The 22,724-nt window shown below is 44.8% G+C and overlaps 1 protein-coding gene across 1 annotated transcript; it reads left to right on the top strand.

The window, feature by feature from the left end:
- Window positions 1-378: 378 nt before the first annotated feature.
- LOC135826002 (uncharacterized) lies at window positions 379-14,581 on the top strand. The gene is made up of 14 exons (XM_065338636.1): window positions 379-507; window positions 1,183-1,839; window positions 2,462-2,529; window positions 3,122-3,223; window positions 3,904-3,933; window positions 4,851-5,015; window positions 6,272-6,301; window positions 6,755-6,916; window positions 7,353-7,475; window positions 11,455-11,493; window positions 11,837-11,944; window positions 12,618-12,851; window positions 13,291-13,347; window positions 13,736-14,581. Exons 2-14 carry the CDS (start codon window positions 1,545-1,547, stop codon window positions 13,814-13,816), a joined length of 1,494 nt encoding a protein of 497 aa, XP_065194708.1. The 5' UTR covers window positions 379-507; window positions 1,183-1,544; the 3' UTR covers window positions 13,817-14,581.
- Window positions 14,582-22,724: the final 8,143 nt, after the last annotated feature.

The following is a 22,724-nucleotide window of genomic DNA, read 5'->3' as shown; positions in this document are numbered from 1 at the left end:
CACTGTTCATGCTTCCCTTGTGGTCTGGATCAAGGGTAGAATGGATGTGGCAAATCCCATTTTGTTCTTTGGCCTCTAAATGGTCCATCTGGTCTGTTACCCCCACCATTTAGGAGATATTACACACGCCTGGTCCCGGGGCGATAGCATACTTAGGAGGCAGACTACTGGTTCTTTATCCGCCAGCGATGGGAAGTTGTGATATATTTTTACGTCTTGTTGGTGTTCCAGGTCCATCAGGTATGATAATATATAAAATCACGGACACATATGTCAAGCTAAAGGTCAACGTTACGATACACGGTAACATTCCTATTGTGCAGTACCGGTTCAAATTTGGAGACACAGTGAAATATTCAAAAATGTACACGTCTCCCTTCCAAGCTTCTACTTCGTGGCTTACGAACTTGGCTTCTGATACCAGTTATAACGTCTCCGCAGCAATCAGAAATTCTTACAAGTGGAGCTTGTTTTCCAAATCAAAATCTATCACGACACTTCCCTCAGGTAAGTACAACTCCAAAGATTTCTGCCTGGTTTAAAAACAATCTTTATTTGACGACTTCGCATGAATCTCTCTACAATAATATTGTCTCTGGGACTCTATAAAATGACAGCCCCCCCCCCCCCCCACACACACACACTATCATACACTATGTCTTGCTGCATCCAGTCATGTCGCATCTTGCAAAATGGATCTCATTTCACTATCACCAACAGTTCGAGTCGATTAGATAACCGAAAACACACTGTTTCCATAGTAACAAATATGCATGCTTGTTCACAGTAGCCATGTTTAGACTCTGCCTGTCCTGCAACGTCTAGGGAAAAAGCTGAACCAGCATACTTGTACCCATACACACAACAACGAGGGCATGGCGAGTTTGTCGCTACTCTGTGAACCTCATGCTTACGGAATAATTGGCAACATAAGGATGGTATTGACCACGTGGGCATTAATGCCGGGAGAGATATCGATGATGTCTGTGGTGCTACAGCACGGGGTGTTGATTCGGTACTTTTGTACATGCGTTTTTACATATTTGGAGCCCGTATGCATAGTGGTTCATGGTGATAACTACCAATTGCTTAAATGAAGCTCTTCATCCTTATTATTATTGTTGACGATCTGCAAGTCGTGATTGTTTTAAGAAAATGCCTGCTATTGCCTTTGTGTTACAGCACCATCAAATCTAACTGTTACTTCAACGGACACTGAAATCAGCGTATCTGTGAAGGACACCTACAAATCAGCAATTTCCAACTATTGCTTCATTCGGATTACAGCGAAACCCCAGCACACGAAAACGATCTGCAGTGGTGTGCACAATGTCACGCTCACGGGTTTGGCTAGCAATGTGCTTTACAACATAAGCGCCTTTGTTGTTACAAAGGATGGACGGAACAGCACTGCGTCTTACGTGGTTAACATCAGCACCAAACCGTCCGCAGTGAAAGCTATCACAACAAGTGTGTCTCAATGCACCACAAGCAGTGCCATTCCTGTCACCAATAATGGAGGGACCAGTACGGTGTCTAATTCGATGAGTATTGGCACCACACTTTTAAATACTAAAGACAAAACAACAAGTGGTTGTCAGGACAGCCCAACCAGCGCCACTGTTGTCCCCAGGGATCTACATGAGAGTCCTATACAAACGGCTGTTACCAATCACTCTGATATCAACACTTCCACAAATAGTGGCTCTCAGCAGAGCACAAGCAGCTCTGTATCTGCAGCCATAGGTGCTGTTGTTGCTGTTGCTGTGTTGCTCATGCTGGTCGCAGCCCTTATCCTTCTGTGGAAATTCAAGATGATACCTCTGAAACATTTTCAAGGTACGCGAACATGCAATACCATTGTTGAGGTATTTCACCGTTCAGGATATATGTGTGGCTTTTTCTGCTGTCAGTTCTGGCAAATTCCTACAACCTCATCCTTGAACCTGTGAATGAAACGAAGTGGACCAGACGCCTTTAGATAATCCCTGCTAGAAGAGCTGTCCAGATACAAAATGTAAAAGCAATACCACCGCTTTTTGTCTTGATACGTCACTTTACGTAATAATGTCTTGTCAGAATGTAGGCTTAGCCTCAGGGTTTTGGATTCGTTACTGGAACCATCCGTATCGAACAAGATAGTAAGTTTTGCGACAGTTTACAATAGATCTGATAGACTGGAATGATATCACAAATTGTTACATTCCACAAACGGTTTGAGTATATTCGCACTTGACGAGGTTTGCAAAATTATCCTCGGGCTTTTGGTTGAGGGCTTACTATTTGCATTTATCTTGCGACAGTATGACTCACTTTGTTTTCTCAGTACGCTCCCTATCTCCAAAACGACTCACCTTGAAGTGTCAGAACCCTCTCAAGTTGGCACAATATTGACCATCCGTAATTGTATGGTCTGAATTTCTGCTAGTAATTCCTCTTCATCTATTTTTGTTCTTGTCAGGTGGCGAACTGGACCTTGGAAATCAGTCTGTACGCAGCTATCGTCCTCAAGAACACGAGACTAACGTTGTAAGGAGAATTTCCAAAGCTTAGTCCACGAAGGATAAATTGCACTTCAGTAATAGATTAGCACCAAGAATACATGACCCCACGAGTGTGCAACTCCGCCATGGTGCAACGACAGAACTCCACTTGACGGTATTAATTTTGTTATGATGCAATTGCCATTGAACATGGCTGATCAGATATATACTGGACCTGTGCTAGACAAATCCACAGTTGAAGCTATGGGAACTAGATCAAAGAAACATGTAGCGTGTTGACACCCGTACACACGTACTGAATCACGTGTGCAGGAGCTGTGCAGAATACCAATAATTATTACTCAACTTGATATTCGGTCGAGACAGCAGAGCATGTAGGAGCTGCACACTCTTCGGGGTACTATGTACTCTTGATATCACTAATAGGACTTCGAAGTATATTATTTACTGTGAATGCCTTGGCCCCATTAATGAAATTTTGGATGAGCTTCTAATGTAAAACAGGTACCCTCCAAGAGCATCCATTGCTCAATGGAATTAAACTGACTTGACTTCAATAAAGGTGAGGTGCTGAGAATTTACAATAATTGTTTCCGTTCTGTGCTGTTTTGTTGTAGGATGCAAGCGAACGATACGCCATGGTAGGTACCACTGCTACGCGACGTCCATCTTGTTCCTCAGGTGATTGTGGTGGTGGTGGTGATCATATATACTCAGCGGTAAGCGAAATATCTCTTATGAAGTTATTTGAGGGCATCATATTGACCAATGACTAGCAGTGGATTGCTATTATCATAATATTTATCACAAAATTTAATAACATCAAGACTAACACAAAAGAAGATGGAAACCCGATAACATAATTATTGTTCGGAACCATTGAATCCAGTGCTGCCGTCTGTCACCAGTGCATTATGGCCAGTCCTGCAGATGTCAAGGTGATTGGTGTTGTGTCCAGTCGCTTGTTTAATACTTTGAATATCGTCTAATTGGCATTGGATGTATCATTAGGTTTTTGCTTGTTCGGTTTCTGGGCCTCACACTTGCACCTTTTGTCATTCCTTGTAGGTGGGCGAGGTCACCAATACACATCATACGATGTTTTACATATACAAGTGCCTCATTTTGATTGTTGTGTTTCGTTTTGTTGCATATCATGTGATGAGATAACATTGAATGTACTTCGTGAAAGTTTGGTAAATGTGGCTGGTGAGGAGTATGAAGTTTGTTCGTTTGCTTTGAAAATGTGATTGCAATTTGTCTCCGAGATAACCACAACATGTGTGTACATGTCTGTGTATATGCACGTGTGTTTTGTGTGTGTGTTTGTGTGTTTATGCGTGCATGACTGACTGTGTGTGCTGATGTGTGCATATTATGACATGGTTTGTTTGTGCAGGTGGGTATACCGACGAATTCGATCACCAACGTATGTTATTCATTTATACCATGGGAAATTGTTGGCACAAGTTTTGCGACTGGGTCCACCAACTAAACCAGACCTTTAACCCTCTTTGGAATTAGCACTGGTATCCATGAACCTTCCAAGTTGGAAGGCTGTTGGTTAGCGCTATCAAGCAGTGCTCAAGCTGACTTTCATGCCGTGGAATGTCTCAGTACTCTTTGTCAGTTTTGCGCTAGATTGTGCACGTCTGACTCTTCAAGTTCTGGTTTAGTTGGTGGACTCAGTCGCATAACTTGTGCCCACAATTTCCCATGTTACAATTTTTTCCTTGGCTCACCATCTGAGATTTCCATTAATTTAATTTTGTAAATAATTAAAATGATCTGGCATGCATTGCATGTGCATGGGCATATTGTAATTTCTGACGTTTTCAGCTGGCTGAGCTCCTTGCTCTGCGTTTGGTCCGGAGACACCGCTTGATTTAGGTACCATTGCCTTTGGGTCATCCGTCATAATAATAATAATGATAATCATGATAGTATAGAAAGGAAAAGGACATATGGATACGAGTTAATAGTAACTCTCCATCACTGTAACTTCATACTAATACATGTAGAAAGGAAAGCTGTATATTATACAGCTTTCCTTTCTACATTTATTTATGGCTCAACATCCCTTCAAATAATGATAGTAATTGAAATTATCTAATTGCCTTGTATTTCACTAAACCAGAGGTTCTACATCTGATTGGGGTTTTGATAATTGTTTTCAAATAGGCGAAATGGAGACAACAATAGCAACGATTAATATAAGTTCCGCGGTCATCCCACCCAACAATAAATTCTCGAAATATTCGTCTCTGCATTCCAATAAGCTATTTCGGGGAGAGGGGGGGGGGTGCTCTTCTATGAAGTCATTTCACGGCGTGCATGTCCATGTAGGGTGTACCTCACAGATCTGCTACGTCAGCTCAGGAGAGCTTTTACACTGCCATCGGAGCTGACATACCTCACACTTGTGATCAGGAGAGTTCTAACAACATTGATGAGACCTATGACAACACGGAGATCTTATCAAAACCTGCACACGCAGGAAACTATGACAAGGTATGGTTGGGATCAGGATGAAAAAGAAGCAGAGGGGTCTCTCCAAAGTGAGGCGTCTCTTAAATTTTGTAAGTGAATAGTTCAGCACAAACAGTGTTGGAACCTCATATTAAACGGAACTCTCATTCCATCATTTTGCTTCCATACGTCGTGGCCTGGCACACACGAAACTTCAAAAAGTCCTACTCAAGCTGGCTATGTTTCTCAACACAATACTGTATAGCTGGCTGTTGCCCAATATCAAGGCCAGAAGGTTTTCTAGCTCTTCACCATCTTTCTTCGTGAAACAGGGATTGTTGGCGGGGGACTAGCACGGCTATTGCGTACTCAATACTGACCTCTGTAAACGGAAATTCCTGCTGTGTATAATCCGTCAGGCTGACAGCGAGGGAAACACGTACGCCCACTTACACAAAGGTCTCGTGCAGGAGCCTGCAGTGGCTGGTGTCCAATATCAGAACACAAAGTTGCAGTTGTTCACTGAACAACCTGAGGTACAAGCAGACTAAAGATTAGTACTGCAAGTAGAACATGTTCAAATACTTGGACAAGGAGTGCTGTTTGATGCAAATAATGCTTAGCAAGGCATCTAGATTATTTATTTACTCTCTGCACTTCAAGGCACATAATGAATTTACTTCAATTAGCCATTACAAGGAAGTGAGGGTGAAACCAACCACGGGCGGAGGGCAAAAATGAAAACAAAATAGAAAAAAGGGAAAAATAGATAAAATAGAATGTAATGCTGGCCTTATTACACCCACTTCTATTATGCACCTGATGTGTGCTTGTATACCAGCTGGTCGGAAGGCAAAAGACTTCATAATGATGGTCTCGGATTGAAAGTCAGTAATATTATCTTTTTTAGAAAAGAAAAGAACCAAGGAACTACAAGTTACACATTTTACAATGTTGTTCCTGGATACTCGTCCTCGCCCTGTTTCTTTCACATCTCTGCTGCACATGTATCATTGTGATTGTTGAGTTTCATTGTTGTTGCATTCCACGTGATGAGGTAACACTGAAAGTACTTTAGGATATTTAGCAAATGTTGCTGGTGAGGGTCATGAACTCTGGTCCTTCCTTTTCAAAGTGTGATTTCATTTTGTTCCCAAGATGAAAACACCAGAATTTACACAAGTCATGTACATGTATGCGCGTGTGTGTGTGTGTCTGTTTGTGTGTGTCTGTGCATGCGTGCATGACTGACAGTGTGTGCTTATGTGTGCATATTATGACATGGTGTGTTTGTGCAGGTGGGTATGCCAGCGAATTCGATCAATAACGTACGTTTTTCATTTATTTAAACTATTTTGCGGTCGGATATGCGCATGGGCGTATGTCTGAATGATTTGCAATTGAACTTGTCTGATGGCATTCCATATCACTAAACCGCAGGTTCTTCATCTGATTGGTGTTTTATAGTGGAAACCGTTTTAGATATGGTGCATCCTCTGTGGATGATGTTTCCCGGCGCTTTTTCCCTAAAAGGATGCTGGTTTCTCGTATTTCAGTAAAAACGCTTGTTTTCTGACACCATAACTATCACGCATCAGTGTTTGGAACCGTAAACATTACACTTGCAATGTAGTGCTACAGAGGGAAACTCACTAGAGAATCTTTCCCACATAAGCAAAATAGAGACGACATAGCAAAGAAAGAGTGTTCCTGTATACATTTTTGGCGGAGGGGGGGACGTTCTTTTTTGAAGTCATTTCATTGCGTGCATGTCCATGCAGGGTGTGCCTCCCAGATCAGCTTCACGTCCGGAGAGCTTTTACACTGCCATTGGAGCTGACATGCCACCCACTCGTGGCCAGGATGGTTCTAACAACATTGATGAGACGTATGACAACACGGAGATCTTATCAAAGCCTACACACGCAGAAAGCTGTGGCAAGGTGTGGTTGGGATCCAGGGGAAAAGACATTTGCAGAAGAAGTGAAGAGTTTCTCCAAAGTGAGGGGTCTCTCCATAGTGAGGGGTCTCTCCATAGTGAGGGGTCTCTCCAAAGTGAGGGGTCTCTCCCAAATTTTAAGCGAAGATTTCAGGACAAACAGTGTATAGGACATGATAATGGAACTCTCAATCCATTGTTTTGCTTCCATACGTCGTGGCTTGGCACAAGCGACACTTCCTATTCAAGCTGGCCATGTTCCTCTAGACAATACTTTATAGCTGGAAGTTGCCCAATATCAAGACGAGGGAAATATTTCTGGCTCTTCCGCATCTTTGTTCGGGGAAAAAGGAACTGTTGATGGGAGACTAGCAGAGCTATTGCTTACTCTATACTGAGTTCTTTAAACTGACATTCCTGCTCTGCATTCTTCCCTTCAGGCTGACAGTGAGAAGAACACATACGCCCACTTGCACAAAGGTCACATGCAGGAGCCAGCAGTGACTGATATCCAATATCAGAACACAACATTGCAGTTGTCCACTGAGCAAGAGCAAGATGAGGTACAGTCATTTGAAGAGCTCAAAACACCTCGCTTACCACTATTGCATGAACACGTGTTTGGTCTTGTACCAGGCTCCACTGGTCATCCTCGCACAGCCATGTTCAAGTGTCACCGGCAGCAACGATTAGGAAATGTTCATATGGCAACCGAGAGGACGAACGGCGCAGTAACCATTCTGTATCATAAGTGTTTCCTCTTGGTTGCGATATTACGGTTTGCTGTCTCAAAACGCTTCTTTACATGTTCTTGTACTTGGACAAAAAGTGCTGTTTGATGCAAAAATGCATAGACAGGCATTTAGATGTTTGCCGTATCACAACCATTTCTAATATGCAAATCCACATAAGCTGTGAGGAAACGAACATGAAGGAAGCAAGCCTTTTTACGGGAAAAATTAACACAATGGATTCAAATGCAATAAAACATACACTGTAGAAGAAAGAAGACAAATACGGATGTAAAATAATGATGTTCTGTTCTGTATTGAATTAAAAATATAAAGTTGGTTGTTCCAACTAGGAACACACGCTTCTTGCTTAACCTGACACTTGACTGACTCACGACTGCCACCCGGAGCACACGAGGAGAACGTCGCACCTTCCACTCGGCAAACCTGCAAGAAGGCTGCTCCCTGCTCTATACACAGTGTTTCGTGGAATTCACCCCTCACCAGTTCAGCTTGAGTAGGCTGAGGAATATTGTGCCTGAAAAGCACCACTTAAATACTGCTCTCCAGGCCAAACCATCACCAGAGATACAAACTTACAGAGACGCTTTTTTTCCAGCGCGACAAACACCTCGTGCTGCCCCAGGTAGCAGCGGGAGTCAGAGTCGCTCATGGAGTTGTACCAAACAAACGTGGAGAGCCAGTAGCTATTCACAATGCTGTCACCTCCAACAACTAGTCGCACTTTCGCGTGGGGGACAACACTACGAGGAGAACGTCGCACCTGCCACTCGATATAAGTGGTGCTTTTCAGGCACAACTTTCCTCAGCCTACACAAGTTCAACTGATGAGGGGTGAATTCCTCGATACACTGTGTATTGAGCAGGGAGTGGTGCTTTCTTGCAGGTTTGCCGAGTGGAAGGTGCGACGTCCTCCTCGTGTGCTCCGGATTGCAGTCGCGAGTCAGTCTAGTGTCAATTTCGGCAAGAAGCGTGTGTTCCTAGTTGGAACTGTAACAGGTAGCCGAGTGGGAGGCGCGGTGAAATCAACAAGAGTTAGTTTTATTCTTCTTCTCTCAGGTACACACCTGAAATATAATTATTAGTGAAAGAAGAAGCGGCAAATAAATGACTTTCTCTCCGATGCACACCTAGAGGTTGACTACTTCTTCTTCGAGTTAGCTTTGTCGTTGCTATATCTAATCTTCCTCAAAACAGAAATGCGCAGCCGCTTTTATGCAGCAGACGCCGTACGCTTACATACGGAGATACACTAAATATACATCAGGCAAAGCTCCGTATTAGTTCCGTACTGCTTCCGTATTGGTCGGGCAGGGATACTACAGAACAACCAACTTCATGACTATTCCCCCCGAAGTCGCATCTTCTAAGTTCGTAAAAATATATAATAAATTATCCTGACAAGCATGCCCCGCTGCACAACTCTAAGCCTTCCCGGAGGGCGATACCTCCCTGGTCTGACAGAGAGCTGCACCAGCTCGAACAGCGTAAACGGCGGCTGCACAGTCGTTGGCGGAAGGATAGGACAAACGGCACACTGTATGCAGAGTTTAAACAAGCACGTAGCACTGCTCGGAACGCGTATCGGCGCAAGCGAAACGAGTACTTCTCCCGTCAGTGCGAAGAAAATGTGGCCAACCCTAGGAAGTCTTGGGCCATTCTAAATGCAGTCACTGGGCGTTCACGTCGCCGCCAAGATCCTAGTTGTAGCATCAGCGAGGTGGCCGACACGTTCCACTCCATTGTCACCGATCCCAACCGTCCTGAACAACTCTGTACCCCGCACGGTCCCGCTGGACCCGTCTCCTTAACCGAACTTGATCCTGTGACTCCTGCTGACGTCCGACGTCTCCTTGAGAAGTTGGATGCGCGGAAAGCCACAGGTAGTGACGGCATACCGGGCTCTCTGCTACAGCAGTGTGCTGACTTGCTTGCATATTCTCTTGCTGTGCTGTTCTGCACCTCGTTGAGGACTGGAACCATTCCATCCGCATTTAAATTGGCGTCTGTCGTGCCACTGTACAAGGCCGGTGACCCATCAGTCCCCACCAACTATAGACCTGTATCCCTTCTCCCAATAGTGTCCAAGTTGCTGGAGAGGGTAGTGCAACACCAGTTAGTTCGTCATTTGGACTTGACCCAGGCATTACCCGAAACACAATTTGCCTTCCGCAAGAAATGTTCCACGGAAGACGCCCTCTGTGTGCTGACTGATAATCTGCAGAAGGCGAGAGACAGTGGCAAGACCACAGGGCTGTGCCTATTAGACATGTCGAAGGCTTTTGATAAAGTGCACCACGACAAGTTAATTCAAGACCTCCTTGCGGTTGGAATTTCTGGAAAAGCCCTTAGTTGGTTCGTCGACTACTTGTCCGGCCGCAAGCAGCAGATCCTCATCGCGCCTTCAACCAGCCCTGCTCTGGCTTGCACCTGCGGAGTGCCCCAAGGCTCTGTTCTCGGCCCTGTCCTCTTCAGTATATACACGCGCGATGTCCCTTTGGTTTCCTGGCTTGTGCCAAGTGTACAATTTGCAGATGACATAGCCCTGTACGACTCCCAGGCCTCAGCGGCGGAAGCGTCCAGAACCCTCACCACAGCGGCAACTGCTCTGGCCGGTTGGCTGAAGTCCCGAGGCCTCATCTTGAACGCCACCAAGAGCCAGGTTCTGACTATCTCTCCCCAGCAGCATGTACAGGAAGTAACAGTCAAAAGCGGCGACTGTCTCCTCCCCTCAGCGTCTTCTGCGCGCTACCTCGGCGTTCACCTTGACAATCGCCTAGATTGGGACACCCATGTAAACTATGTGGTCACCAAGGTTGCCAAGAAAATTGGCGCCTTGTGGCGGGCACGCCGAAGCCTATCAAGACGCTCTCGTCAGGTGTATGTGAAGGCGGTCATAATGCCCGACCTGCTTTATGGCTCCTGCTGTTTCTCAGTCGCAATGCGAGAGGGTCAACTGAAACGACTGCAAACCACGCAAAACAGAGCCATCCGCTGTATAGATGGCAACCCGCCCCGGACAGCCATGCAGCCGCTGCTCACTGCTCACTCCCTGTACCGTGTCAGCGAGCTCTACAGGCAGAAAATATTGATCACCATCTGGCGGTGCATCCACGCCCGCACCAGCCCTGTGCTCGCCCAGCTTCTGACCCCAGCACAAGGCACCCCTACCCGCCATCAGCAGTCAAATGGCCTACTAAGCCAGGCAAACCGTAGCCGCCGCGGTCAGCGGAGATTTTCTGTTGCTGGTGCTCTGCTGTGGAACGCTCTCCCTGGTGAGGTCCGCACAATTACCCGGCTACCTGAGTTTAAGCATGCATGTGTACCATACGCCTGTAGGGAGTAGTTGGAGGTGCTGCTGATCGCTCTGCTCTCCCTCCCCGTGCAGTTCAGTAACCCGCACGTAGTATCACAGATACATCGTATTCTCTCTCTCCCCCCGTTTACCCGCAGTTATTAGTATCCTATTCTCTTACTATGTGCTTCCATAGCTTTTACTATGGTCTTCCATAGCCACTTCTAGGCTAAGCCTTCGCCGTCATTTTATTGGGTCGTCATCCCGTTTGAATGTGCGAAGTGAAATAAAAACCAACCAACCAACCAATCCTCAACGAACTCAATCAATAAACTCAATGTAAAAGGAGAAAACAATAAAAAAACAACGAAGGAAGCCATATCCAATGAAAGTATTTACCGGTATTCCACGTTTCCAACATCCATCCTCCGACAGTTTTGCATGCATGACCTTCATTTTTCCATACTTCTTTTTCCGTCTGAAATGTTTAAACAGGCAAACAGTGAGGAGTACAGTGTTCTTCAAAGGCCAAAGGTACGTCTTTGGTTAATGTCATGTCCTCCGCTGATACCTGCCTAGGTTAAGTAACACAGCAAAATGCTAGTCCAGGCGCGGCTTGCACAGTAGTCGCAAGTTGGGTATCCAAACACCTGCAAGTGCATAGGCAGTTTGGAAAGATGTGCAGTTTGGAATGATGAAATACTATATCTGAAGACTCCCTGATATGTATGTTGAAGCTAGCGGGGGAAGTAAAGAAGACTCCAACCAATGGGTCCTTCATGATAGGCTACAGTTGATCGAGGTCTTCGAATGCGGTATACAACACATACGTGTAATGGAATCATTTCACTGGTTGTGTTTGTGCTTTGTTCATTAGACCGAGAAAAAGGGCAACATTTATGACACAGTACAAAGCGACAATGGACAGGAGTTGGACACGGTGTCTAATAGCGCTGTACCACCGTTCACCATCAAGCAAGTTGGGGTAAGTAACTCATAGTGAGACAATATCAGATATTTCTATTGTTTGATTCTTTTACTTCACCCACACTGGGAAGATGGAGACTACATGTTAACAGTGAGCCATTGTTAAGAGGAACACTGATTAGAAAAAAATTCTCTTTCGTAGAACCAGTCTTCACAGCTAAATAGGATAAACTACTGGGTACAACAAATGCTTTCCAGCTGTTTAGGCGGAACATGTACATACATGTACTTGACGTACATGCCTCTACTATTGGTAGTGGTATTGGTATTGATTTATTTGAATTCGGTATCTCAACAGTAACAACGTACAACTTGGGAAGATCCGAATGACATAGATACGTAAACGTAACAGTGGACTAGGTGCTACAGTTGATCATTTTATCGCAGGTTGTGGGACTAAACTAATACCAGTATGCTAGTACAAAGTATTACCCTGCAGTGGTGTAATAATGATTAGCCACAACTTGAATTGGCAACTTGAACTGGCTCGTGGTATGTCAAGCATGTCACAAGCCAGGTGACATTTGCCTGTTCTTCTTGATGACCAGCCAAAGCACAGAGCTCCACGTGGAATGCCTTGGAACACAATCAAACCATCGTACAGTTCCTGGTAGGTTAAGTTCGTCGTTGTTGATGTGTTCACAACATTATTTTAATGATGCATCCTGCAGAAAATGGAGCAAGCCGGCACACGACACTGCGAACGAGCTGCATGTGCTGAACAGGGGGTGGCTTCGTCAGACACATACTGTGCTGTGGATATGAGCAGAGGTACCGAAGCTGTACATGCAACTGTAGCCAGCCCAACGGCCATAAAGCCAACACTGAACGTGGTCACCTCAGGTCCACCAACGTCACAAGCTGCAGTTTATGTGAACACCGGTGACTATGGAAACGGTTGTACGGTACGTGTATACACTCATACCAGTATCTCTCTTGCCCGTGCTGTCGAGAAACGGGGCCCGCCTATATCTATGAAATACCCGTAACTCTGAATCACTTACGTTTTGAAATACTTCATGTAGCTAATAGCGAGTTGCGTAGGCACAGGATTGGTGACAGAAAAGCCAGAACTACCAGTACATTAGCGGGCATTGTATTATCACTGATCCCGTATGGACCGGGTCATACCACACAGCACGGTGCATGAACTTCAGTCTCTAGTGAAGAAATCTTTGGCAATACACAAATCAGTCATCGTTAAAAAATGTATTTGAAATACCGGTAAGACAAATATTTAAATCAGTTTGACTTTCGCTTGAAATCTTGCGAAGAACAAATGGCGGTGTGGATGATTCGTCAAGTCAGCTATATTCCTCTCCATTGTCTTTGTGTTTTATGCAGCTTGAAGCGATTCCACAACAGAATCCACTGCACGACTCCTGCTTAGGAGCATTCAATGTATGTCCTGTTCCATCATGTACATTTTTGTTGTGTTTGAGCAGTTCATTATGATCCTCTTCATTACACCCTTTCACTGTAGCAAGGGAGTAAAGAAGTTCCTCTCCAACCGATTGTCCTTTACACAGAAGGTTACAAATAAGGGATATAAGTGCTATGAGTTTTAAACTGGAAGCAGCTGTATGAGGGAACTGAGTGCCAACGTATATGTCGCTTTCTGATGGTGTGTTGAGGCAGTGTATCGAGGTCGACTGGAGAGCGCAGCTGTGGTGTGGTGGTTGATTACAAATGTACAAAACGTTACATGTAGTATAAGATGAAATATTTTACATTAACAAAATTTAATAAAAAAATGTTGATGAAATGTTGATCTCCGCTCTCTCTCTAGTTTCTATCGGATGGCATGAGTGTGGATGAGAGTCTGTACGACAACACCCGAGCACCAGCAAAACAAGAGAAACAAGCATAGTAAGCAAATGGGGAAGCATGTACTGCCAGCAAACACAGATAAACACCGATACGAAGACTGAAGGAATGCAAAGCAAGTGAAATCCGGCTAATAGCACTGGACAATATGCCATGTCTGGCGCACATAAGAGAAGCACACAAATCTGTAAAGCAAATATTTTATCATCACTGGTCATGACTCAGATATACAGCCACAATAGCACTGCACAAGTGATATCACTGTGTGCCAATTTATTATGGATTTCATTCCACAAAATACTTCTTTTTATGAATGTCATTCTCGTTAAATGTCAGAGTAAGAATTTTTTCTTGTGATTCGGTTCTCTTTTAGCAGCTCTTGCTCAGCACCACAGGTAAATCTTTATTTTACCAGTTTGTATTGCAATCTTCGATACAGTTGTTTTGAGAAACACAATATTGAAGCATCCGTAATAACAGAACATAATAACATACCATACTCATCCGTTTGAGGGACCGGATGAACCATACCGTGATATTTCTAAACACACAGCTATCAGTGATGATTTTACCACGATCGATCATCTACTTCACAGAATACCTGTTTGAATGCTGTCCAGACTTGCGTAGCGGCTGGTGAAGTGATATACACAATCCGCACGTGTTATGGAATTTGTCTTCTGTCTCATCACTTGGAAGGCGATAGCAATTGCTTTCCATCTCCGACTTCACCTGTTATACATGAAACTATTGGCTCGGATAGTCACCCTGGATTGACCATGGACTGCATGGTCAATGCAGGTTCTAACATAATATTTTTGCATCCCACTCCCCCCCCCCCCCCCCACCTTGAATGATGATAACCCCCCCCCCCCCCCACACACACACACGCACACATACTTACTTACTTATTGCTCACTGCCAAAACTGGTCACGTGGGTCTCCGCGGGAGAGAAGAGAGAGACTCAAAAGGAATCTTGGAAAGATGACTCAATTGGCTATTGAACCGCCACATCGCCAAGTGCCGCTTTCAGAGCAGGCCAGTCGGAAAACACTTGGTTAGCTTCCAATGCCGCTATCAACCAAAGACGAGTGTTTCCAGTCAAAAATCCTGCCGCGTAGTCGACCCACTGTCCATTTGGGAGTGCCAATGACCGTAGGGCCATGTCCATTTCAAACGTCCATTCTTTGAATGTAGCGGAATGTCCTCCAAACACAGGTGGTTCTTTCGTAAGGCGGGGTGTTGGCTCCCACGGTTCCGAGTTCGGATGTATCGTTCGGTTTCTTTGGCTAACGCGCTGAGCGGTCTTGATATCGTTTATCAGCTGAACGACGAGTACGAGGAGCATAAGCAGAGCGACCAGAACACCTGCCAAAAGCAGAGTAGTAATCATCCTCTTGCTACCAGTGTAACCTGTTTAATCAAACTTGAAAAGAAAGAGGCCTGGTTGAGCGTGCCTCAACCAGTTATATGTAAAAGGTGATAGTATGCATGTGGCAATGGCGCCAATGAAGGTGATAATAGACAGGCGTAAGATGCATGAGGTGCGACGGAGTGTAAAGTTATAGCGAACAGGGGGAAATTTGTTACAGTCTCCCTAGATAGTTTCCCTATAGTTCGCTATCTTTTAATTCTGATCGTTTGTGTTTTTTATTTCTCGGAGAAAGCGTAGAGCCCGAACTTGCTGGAGAAAAAAGTTACAACAAACCTTATGAAACCCGGGTATTGAGCCAATAATAAATGTAGAAAGGAAAAGGACATATGGAAACGAGTTAAGAGTAACGCTCCACCACTGTAACTAGATATTATATACAGTCAGAAAGTGCAATAACTAGGCACAAAACTGACAGAGTACTGAGACATTCGACGTCCTGACACCTAGCTTCAACACATCTCCGTAGCGCTAACCGACAGCCTTCCAACTTGGAAGGTTCAAGGTTATGGAAAGACCAAAGAGGGGAAGGCAAGCGCAACGAAAACGAGCACAAGCTACAGTCCCAACGGAACAAAGAATGTCGATTGTCACAGGACGATGACGAGACCAGTAGGCGATTTGACAAAGCGGTCTAACTACAATTCGAAGCAGCAAAGCAGCACACAACCCAACTTGGGTGGGTCAAAAATATCAAAGATAAGTTAAGAAGGGGGAAGCTTTGCGAGAACGAATTGTACAAGCCGAAATCTAAACTCCTACAGTACTCCTCATGCATGACATTGTGATGGACTAGTTGACTACAAAACAAGTTGTTTCACACGACGTACGTTTCGCCGTATGGTTCGTGACGGCTCATCAGGTGTGCAATTTGAAACTCGGGTATTGAGCCAATAATAAAAGTAGAAAGGAAATGGATATATGGAAACGAGTTAAGAGTAACTCTCCACCACTGTAACTAGATACTATATACAGTCAGAAAGTGCAAAAACTAGGCACAAAACTGACGGAGTACTGAGACATTCGACGTCCTGACACCTAGCTTCAACACATCTCCGTAGCGCTAACCGACAGCCTTCCAACTTGGAAGGTTCAAGGTTATGGAAAGACCAAATTGAGTTGTAGTTAGACCGCTTTCTCAAACCGCGTACTGGTCTCGTCATCGTCCTGTGACAATCGACATTCTTTGTTCCGCTGGGACTGTACCTTGTGCTCGTTTTTGTTGCGCTTGCCTTCCCCTCTTTGGTCTTTCCATAACCTTGAACCTTCCAAGTTGGAAGACTGTCGGTTAGCGCTACGAAGATGTGTTGAAGCTAAGTGTCAGGACGTCGAATGTCTCAGCACTCTGTCAGTTTTGTGCCTAGTTGTTGCACTTTCTGACTGTATATAGTATCTAGTTACAGTGGTGGAGAGTTACTCTTAACTCGTTTCCATATGTCCTTTCCCTTTCAATAAACCCTATCTTAATATTTTAGCTATGAATAGGATGAAGGCCGCAGACATCACGCAACTACTTGTACGTTACTTGTTTGACATGTTTTACTGTGTATTTATAACAAAAATATTACTCAATCTGCGGACAGAACTGTTTCGTCCTTTGTGGACTCGTCAGCGCAGCACAGAGCAAATGAGGCCGAACCTGATAGCAATGGAAAAAAAATTTCCTATTAGGCCCGAACGTACCTTGCCAGAGTGCTCAGACTGACAAGTCAGTGAGCTGTGCATAACGCAAACAGCAAAGGCACTACCCCACGCAAGAGTGCTCAACTGCTACAAGAGCAGGAGCGAAATACTCAATCTGTGGACAGAACTGTTTCGTCCTTTGTGGACTCGTCAGCGCAGCACAGAGGAAATGAGGCCGAACCTGATAGCAATGGAAATAAAAATATCCGATCATGCCCGAATGTACCTTGCCAGAGTGCTCAAACTAGTACTTTTACGGAGAGCGGAGTCGTTCGCTTGGATAGAGTTGGCCGTGGTTGGCTATAAGAGCCCTGCAATCGCCACTCAAAGTGGCCATTGGCTACTTCAGCCATGCATTGCTTGGAATAAAAGAAAATAGATGAAGAGTGCTCAATGCAAAAGCAGAGCAGTAACTAACGAGTCACAGAGTACGCCGCGGCTGGTTGTAAGGAATAGCTTCATACCAGATGACAATGTTCAGACAACTGTCAAGTTGTCTAAAGACTGCAATCTGGTATGATGGTATTAGTTACAATCAGACGAGTGGTTCGTGTACTAGTTTTTTTATGCCTCGGAAACTGATCCGCCTTTTGCAGAATTATAAGAGAAGACCAGGAACAAAGTTGAAACTTTTCTAATTGTCGGTAAACTCCAATTTCATTAAACTGAGGATGCGCCAGGCCCGACAATTTGGTGTAATGGTAATTTTATTTTTGGATTTGAATCGCAGTGAAGAGACCATTTTTGGAGTTTGGACTTGAGGAGTAAAGTTTCCTAACGACCAGGTATACGTAATTTTCGTGGAGATTACTCAATCTGCGTTAGTAAATGAATGTACTTTACTTGGTATCAATCTCCAAACCATAGCCCCCGTGCAATCAGAACGTTCTGTCTACTCCACTGACTCTTGCATAGTCCATGTTATCATTCGCAAATCTCAAGTTTTTCGTTACAACGCGTAAAACGCGCGTTAAACTCCTCCTCTCGTGTCTTCACCCTGTTCTGTTTGTTATCGTATTACTGATTTCCGGATTGCAGGACGCCATTCCAAGTACACGTTATAGTTTTGACTCAAATCTGTGGACAGCAACTGTTTCGCTCTGTTAGAGTTAGAGTTTTTATAATTCTTCCCATCTGCATCTTATAACAGTGTTAATTTTGTTCAACCTACACAGTATCTCTGACGTGGCATACTCGGTTCCTGGGCCGAGAATCAATCAGGCGTCACAAAGCAGAATAGCAAAGTGTACTTCAAGTAATATGTCAGGTTTTCCTTCATGTGAAGCAATTCCACCAGGCAACAATATATGGGCCGGAACAGTGATTCATGCAAAGGCACGACAACAGACACAAAGCACCTTGCGTCTGTAACTCAGAGGTTCGTGTTTGTAAACACCAACCAGAGGGATACGAGGTTTGATTGTGAGGATATTGTCAACGTCTGATGAGTGATCACCTTGTCTCTAAACCCGAAACTCAGAGGTACAGAGAAAACGGTTTTGGCTGTTCTTTTTCAAGTGTTGTGGTACGTTTATTCCTAGTTCGGGCCGTTGTAACACTTACTGGAGGAGTCTGATAACGTTGCTTGGTTGGAAGCATTTCGCTATGCAAATCTACTTGAACATTTTACATGGGAGCTTGTTTCCGACTACACAAGTCGGTGTCGTAATTGCTCTGTGCCGGACCTACAGAACAAAAGCCGCTTAGAACATCATCCACAAGCATGCAGGTACTAGTCTAGTATCATTATTAGTAATGAAGAATATTCGAATATTCGATTGATATTCGTTTGGAACCAGATAGAAGGAATTTTTCCCCTTTAGAATATTCGTGCACACTTTGCTCTTGTGTCGATCTATCGCAGTAATTCGTGAACGGATGGAGTGATATGTACATATGTTTTGTGTTGAGAAAGGGGACTGTGACTCACAAGAGTGGTGGACATGACTCGATTAAACATCTACTTGGTCTAGAACAACCGTGGACTAGACAAACTCTTTCTAAGATTCTTTTGAACTAAATATTGCGACAGAGCTTTCGGCCATATTTTCAATTCATTGCATTCCCAACTCATTTACAACCACGCGCTCTTCAGCCGAACCATACAGACACCAGCAAGGACACTTCCGTTGAGAGATAATATTGCTCCACGCCTCTAGACAGCTGTTTCGCTCCCTGTCGGAGCTCATCAGTAGAGGATGATAATGATGATAATGGAGAAATGATCAGTCTTATACACCATAAATGGCGCAAGTGCGCGCTTTCCACATATTATATCAATGGCATATGCAAGCTGCTAAAATGGTTAAGTGTGAGAACAGCGATAAATAATCATAGTACGCGCTCATTGGTGGAGAAACACACCACACATGCGACGAAAATCTTGCGCGGAATACTGATGCCAATGGAAAGTACATGTATGTTGTTTATTATTATGATGTTGCAATGTCCATGTATGCAGGCGAGGCGAGACTCACCGCCGAGATCCCCCAACGCGACAGGCTCGGTTGCCGTTCAGGATTCACACCGACCTGTCCGCCCGTCAACAGGATCGACAGCGGGAGGCCCCACTGATGCCGATGTCGATGCACACCAGGAAACTTGTAGTCGTGACGGAAGTGTCCTTGCTGGTGTCTGTATGGTTCGGCTGAAGAGCGCGTGGTTGTGATGAGTTGGGAATGCAATGCAGATTCTTATGGTATAGAATATTCGATTCGATTACAAAAAATCGATTTCGTTCCTATTTAAATATTTGTTTCACCTCTAGAAATAATTCAGCATTTTGAGAGAATATTCGTTATTCGTTCGTTATGGGTGAGTATTCGTTCGTTTGTAAAATAGAACATTCGTTGCAGCCCTAGAACTTATTAGGCTGTCCGTCGTCGTGTGTATGCCACTGTGTCAATGTGTTTTCCCATAGACACAGACGCGATTGGGCTATGTCTATTGTAATTGCCCTTGACAGTTCTAGCAACAATACTGCTGTTGTATCTTCACTTGCAGTCAAATATGTAGGCTGTTTCCGTCTACTGCAAATAGTGCAATCACTATTTTAAAAAGCATATTTGAATAATCGAAGGATACTCTAAGTGGTGCTCTTCAGGCACAATCTTCCTCAGCCTACTCAAGCTCAACTGATGAGGGGTGAATTCCCCGAAACACTGTGTATTGAGCAGGGAGTGGTGCTTTCTTGCAGGTTTGCCGAGTCGAAGGTTCGATGGACTTCTCGTGTGCTCTGGATGGCAGTCGTGAGTCAGTCAAGTGTCAAGTAAAGTCGGCGGAATAGCGCGAGCTCCGGTGTGGGGAGCAAACCTTTCTTATATATATAATATTATATTTGAATAATCGAAGGATACTGGACGGTATTGCACTCGTACTGGTTGTGTTGGGAGGCATGCTTGCATGCTGGTCGTGTGACGTTTGTGTCCAACACGTAGCGATGTCTAGTTTGCGTGGAAGCAGAGAAAAGCCTTCCCTGAACCTAACCCTAGCCTTTGGTGCAGCGGAAACTTATAACGTCCACTTGATTCTGAGATGCACATCACTTTGGTGTGTGAAGATGTGTCCGGTCAACCCACCATTCCGCTTGGAACAGGGTCCGGCAATTACTGGCTTTCACGTTACTCGGGAATATTGGTAAACCCACAGCATGTTTTCCTGATATCACTGATTTGCGTACATTTACAGGTGTATGTATCCTGAAACATTCACAGCATGCACTCTTAATATTCACAGTAGCGCTCTAAGCATGTGTGCAGTTTTACTTCCTGTGTCAACTAGAACATGTCAAACGGCCATATCTTGAAACATAAGGCGACGGCCTTGTAGGCATACAATTCAGCACGTTTATGTCTGTGTATTGAGCGGGGAGTGGTGCTCTCCAGGCACAAATATCACCAGGGATACGAACTTAAAGAGACGCTCCGTTTTCAGAGCGACCAACACCTCGTGAGCACCAGATAACTGCGTGAGTCGTTGTCACTCGTGAAGGTGCTGAACAAACGCTGAGAACCGTTTGCCAATCACAACGTGGTTCTGTATATGATGTTTGTGCCTGGAGAGCACTATATAAGAGATGGTCTTCAGGCACAATCTTCCTCAAGCCACTCAAGCTCAACTGATGCGGGATAAATTCCGGGAAACACTGTGTATTGAGCAGGGAGTGGTGCTTTCTCGCAGGTTTTCCGATCAGAGGATTCGATGGACTTCTCGTGTGCTCTGGATGGCAGTCGTGAGTCATTCAAGTGAGAATTCAAGTCGGCAGGAAACCTGCGAGCTCTCATGTAGAGAGCAACACAGATCTCCCCAAGTAACGCCGAAGTCACGCACATCTCTTCCTCACATTGTTGTACCCAGCCCGGGCTTGTGTATTGGATGGTCTGGAGGCACCAACCTTGTGATTGGCCAACCGTCCTCAGCGCTTATTCAGCACCTTCACGAGCGACACTGACTCACGCAGATGTCTGGTGTTAGATGTCTGGTGTTCACGAGGTGTTTGTCGCGCTGGAAACGGAGCGTCTCTGTGAATTGGTATCGCTGGTGATGTTTGTGCCTGAAAAGCACTATAAGTGGTGGTCTTCAGGCATAATCTTCCTCAGCCTCCTCTCAAGCTCAACTGATGAGGGGTGAATTCCCCGAAACACTGTGTATTGAGCAGGGAGTGGTGCGTTCTTGCAGGTTTGCAGAGTCGAAGGCTCGATGGACTTCTGGTGTGCTCTGGATGGCAGTCGCGAGTCAGTCAAGTGAGAATTCCAGTCGGCAGGAAAACCGCGAGCTCCCGTGTAGGGAGCAACACACAATTCCCAATAGTACTATTAGTGCCTAAAGTGGCAGACTTGAGCAGATCCTTTCGTCAACACTGCGTGCACAGCAGTATAAGTGTTCGTAACGGATGTCCAGTTTTGCTTCCTGTGTCACTGGTGACACGCCAGCCCTCACAATCTTGCAGAATAATGTGGCAAGGCATCTCTCTCTCTCTCTCTCTCTCTCTCTCTCTCTCTCTCTCTCTCTCTCTCTTTCTCTTTCTCTCCCTCTCTCTCTCTCTCTCTCTCTCTCTCTCTCTCTCTCTCTCTCTCTCTCTCTCTCTCTCTCTCTCTCTCTCTCTCTCTCTCTCTCTCTCTCTCTCTCTCTCTCTGCTATTGGCGTGCCTGGGTGTGATGAAACCGAGACCCAAGGTCGGCAGGGCATTCCAGACCACGCCACCACTCCCCTTATTCATGGCTCACACATGACGGGTTTACGTGGCTCTAGTAAAAAAATAAAAACAATATGTTGCCGGGTGCAAACTCACGGGGTGAGTTTGCACCCCGTGTGCATGAGCTGTTTCTGCACTGTTCATGCCCGTTTGTCACACTTACTCTTTATCTTAGTTCTCACTTTTTGTAATACTTACCACATGTTACCCGTCATGTGTCACACTTCTTTGGATTTTTAACCTTTGTTTTTCTCTTGATCACTTTAGTTCCGTATTTCCACTGATGATCGGGGCTTGAAAATCGATTTTGGAAACACAGAAAACCAAACCTTGAACAAATTGTCATGTTGCGTGGTGATGTCTGCGGCATTCATACTTTTCATAGCTATTAATAATGTAATCCAGCATGTTTTAGATGTCAGGTGGTTTCCAGATGCTGTTCACTGGTAGTTGGCTAAGTATGGTTGCCTCTACTTGTACGTGGTAGCTCTTGCTAATCGTGCACAATAATCTTACAGGGCAAGTAATCAACATGTTTTGCATGCCAGATGGTTCCGGTGTGCTGTGCATTGGTGGTTCGCTACCTGTGTTTTCCTCTATGCGGTACACCAATCATCCTGAGGCTTGTGGGGGTCCGTTTC

The sequence above is a fragment of the Sycon ciliatum genome, chromosome 10 (genome assembly GCF_964019385.1).
Source record: "Sycon ciliatum chromosome 10, ocSycCili1.1, whole genome shotgun sequence".
NCBI lineage: Eukaryota > Metazoa > Porifera > Calcarea > Leucosolenida > Sycettidae > Sycon > Sycon ciliatum.
This window is presented reverse-complemented; position numbering and strand designations above follow the sequence as displayed.

What these genes read in the sequence shown, in the direction of transcription:
- LOC135826002 (XM_065338636.1), top strand. Translation starts at nt 1,545, where the DNA reads ATGAGTATTGGCACCACACTTTTAAATACTAAAGACAAAACAACAAGT. An exon ending in ACGCAGAAAGCTGTGGCAAG is followed by an intron (nt 6,917 to 7,352) that starts GTGTGGTTGGGA and finishes TCTTCCCTTCAG; the next exon opens with GCTGACAGTGAGAAGAACAC. An exon ending in GTGTTCTTCAAAGGCCAAAG is followed by an intron (nt 11,494 to 11,836) that starts GTACGTCTTTGG and finishes TTTGTTCATTAG; the next exon opens with ACCGAGAAAAAGGGCAACAT.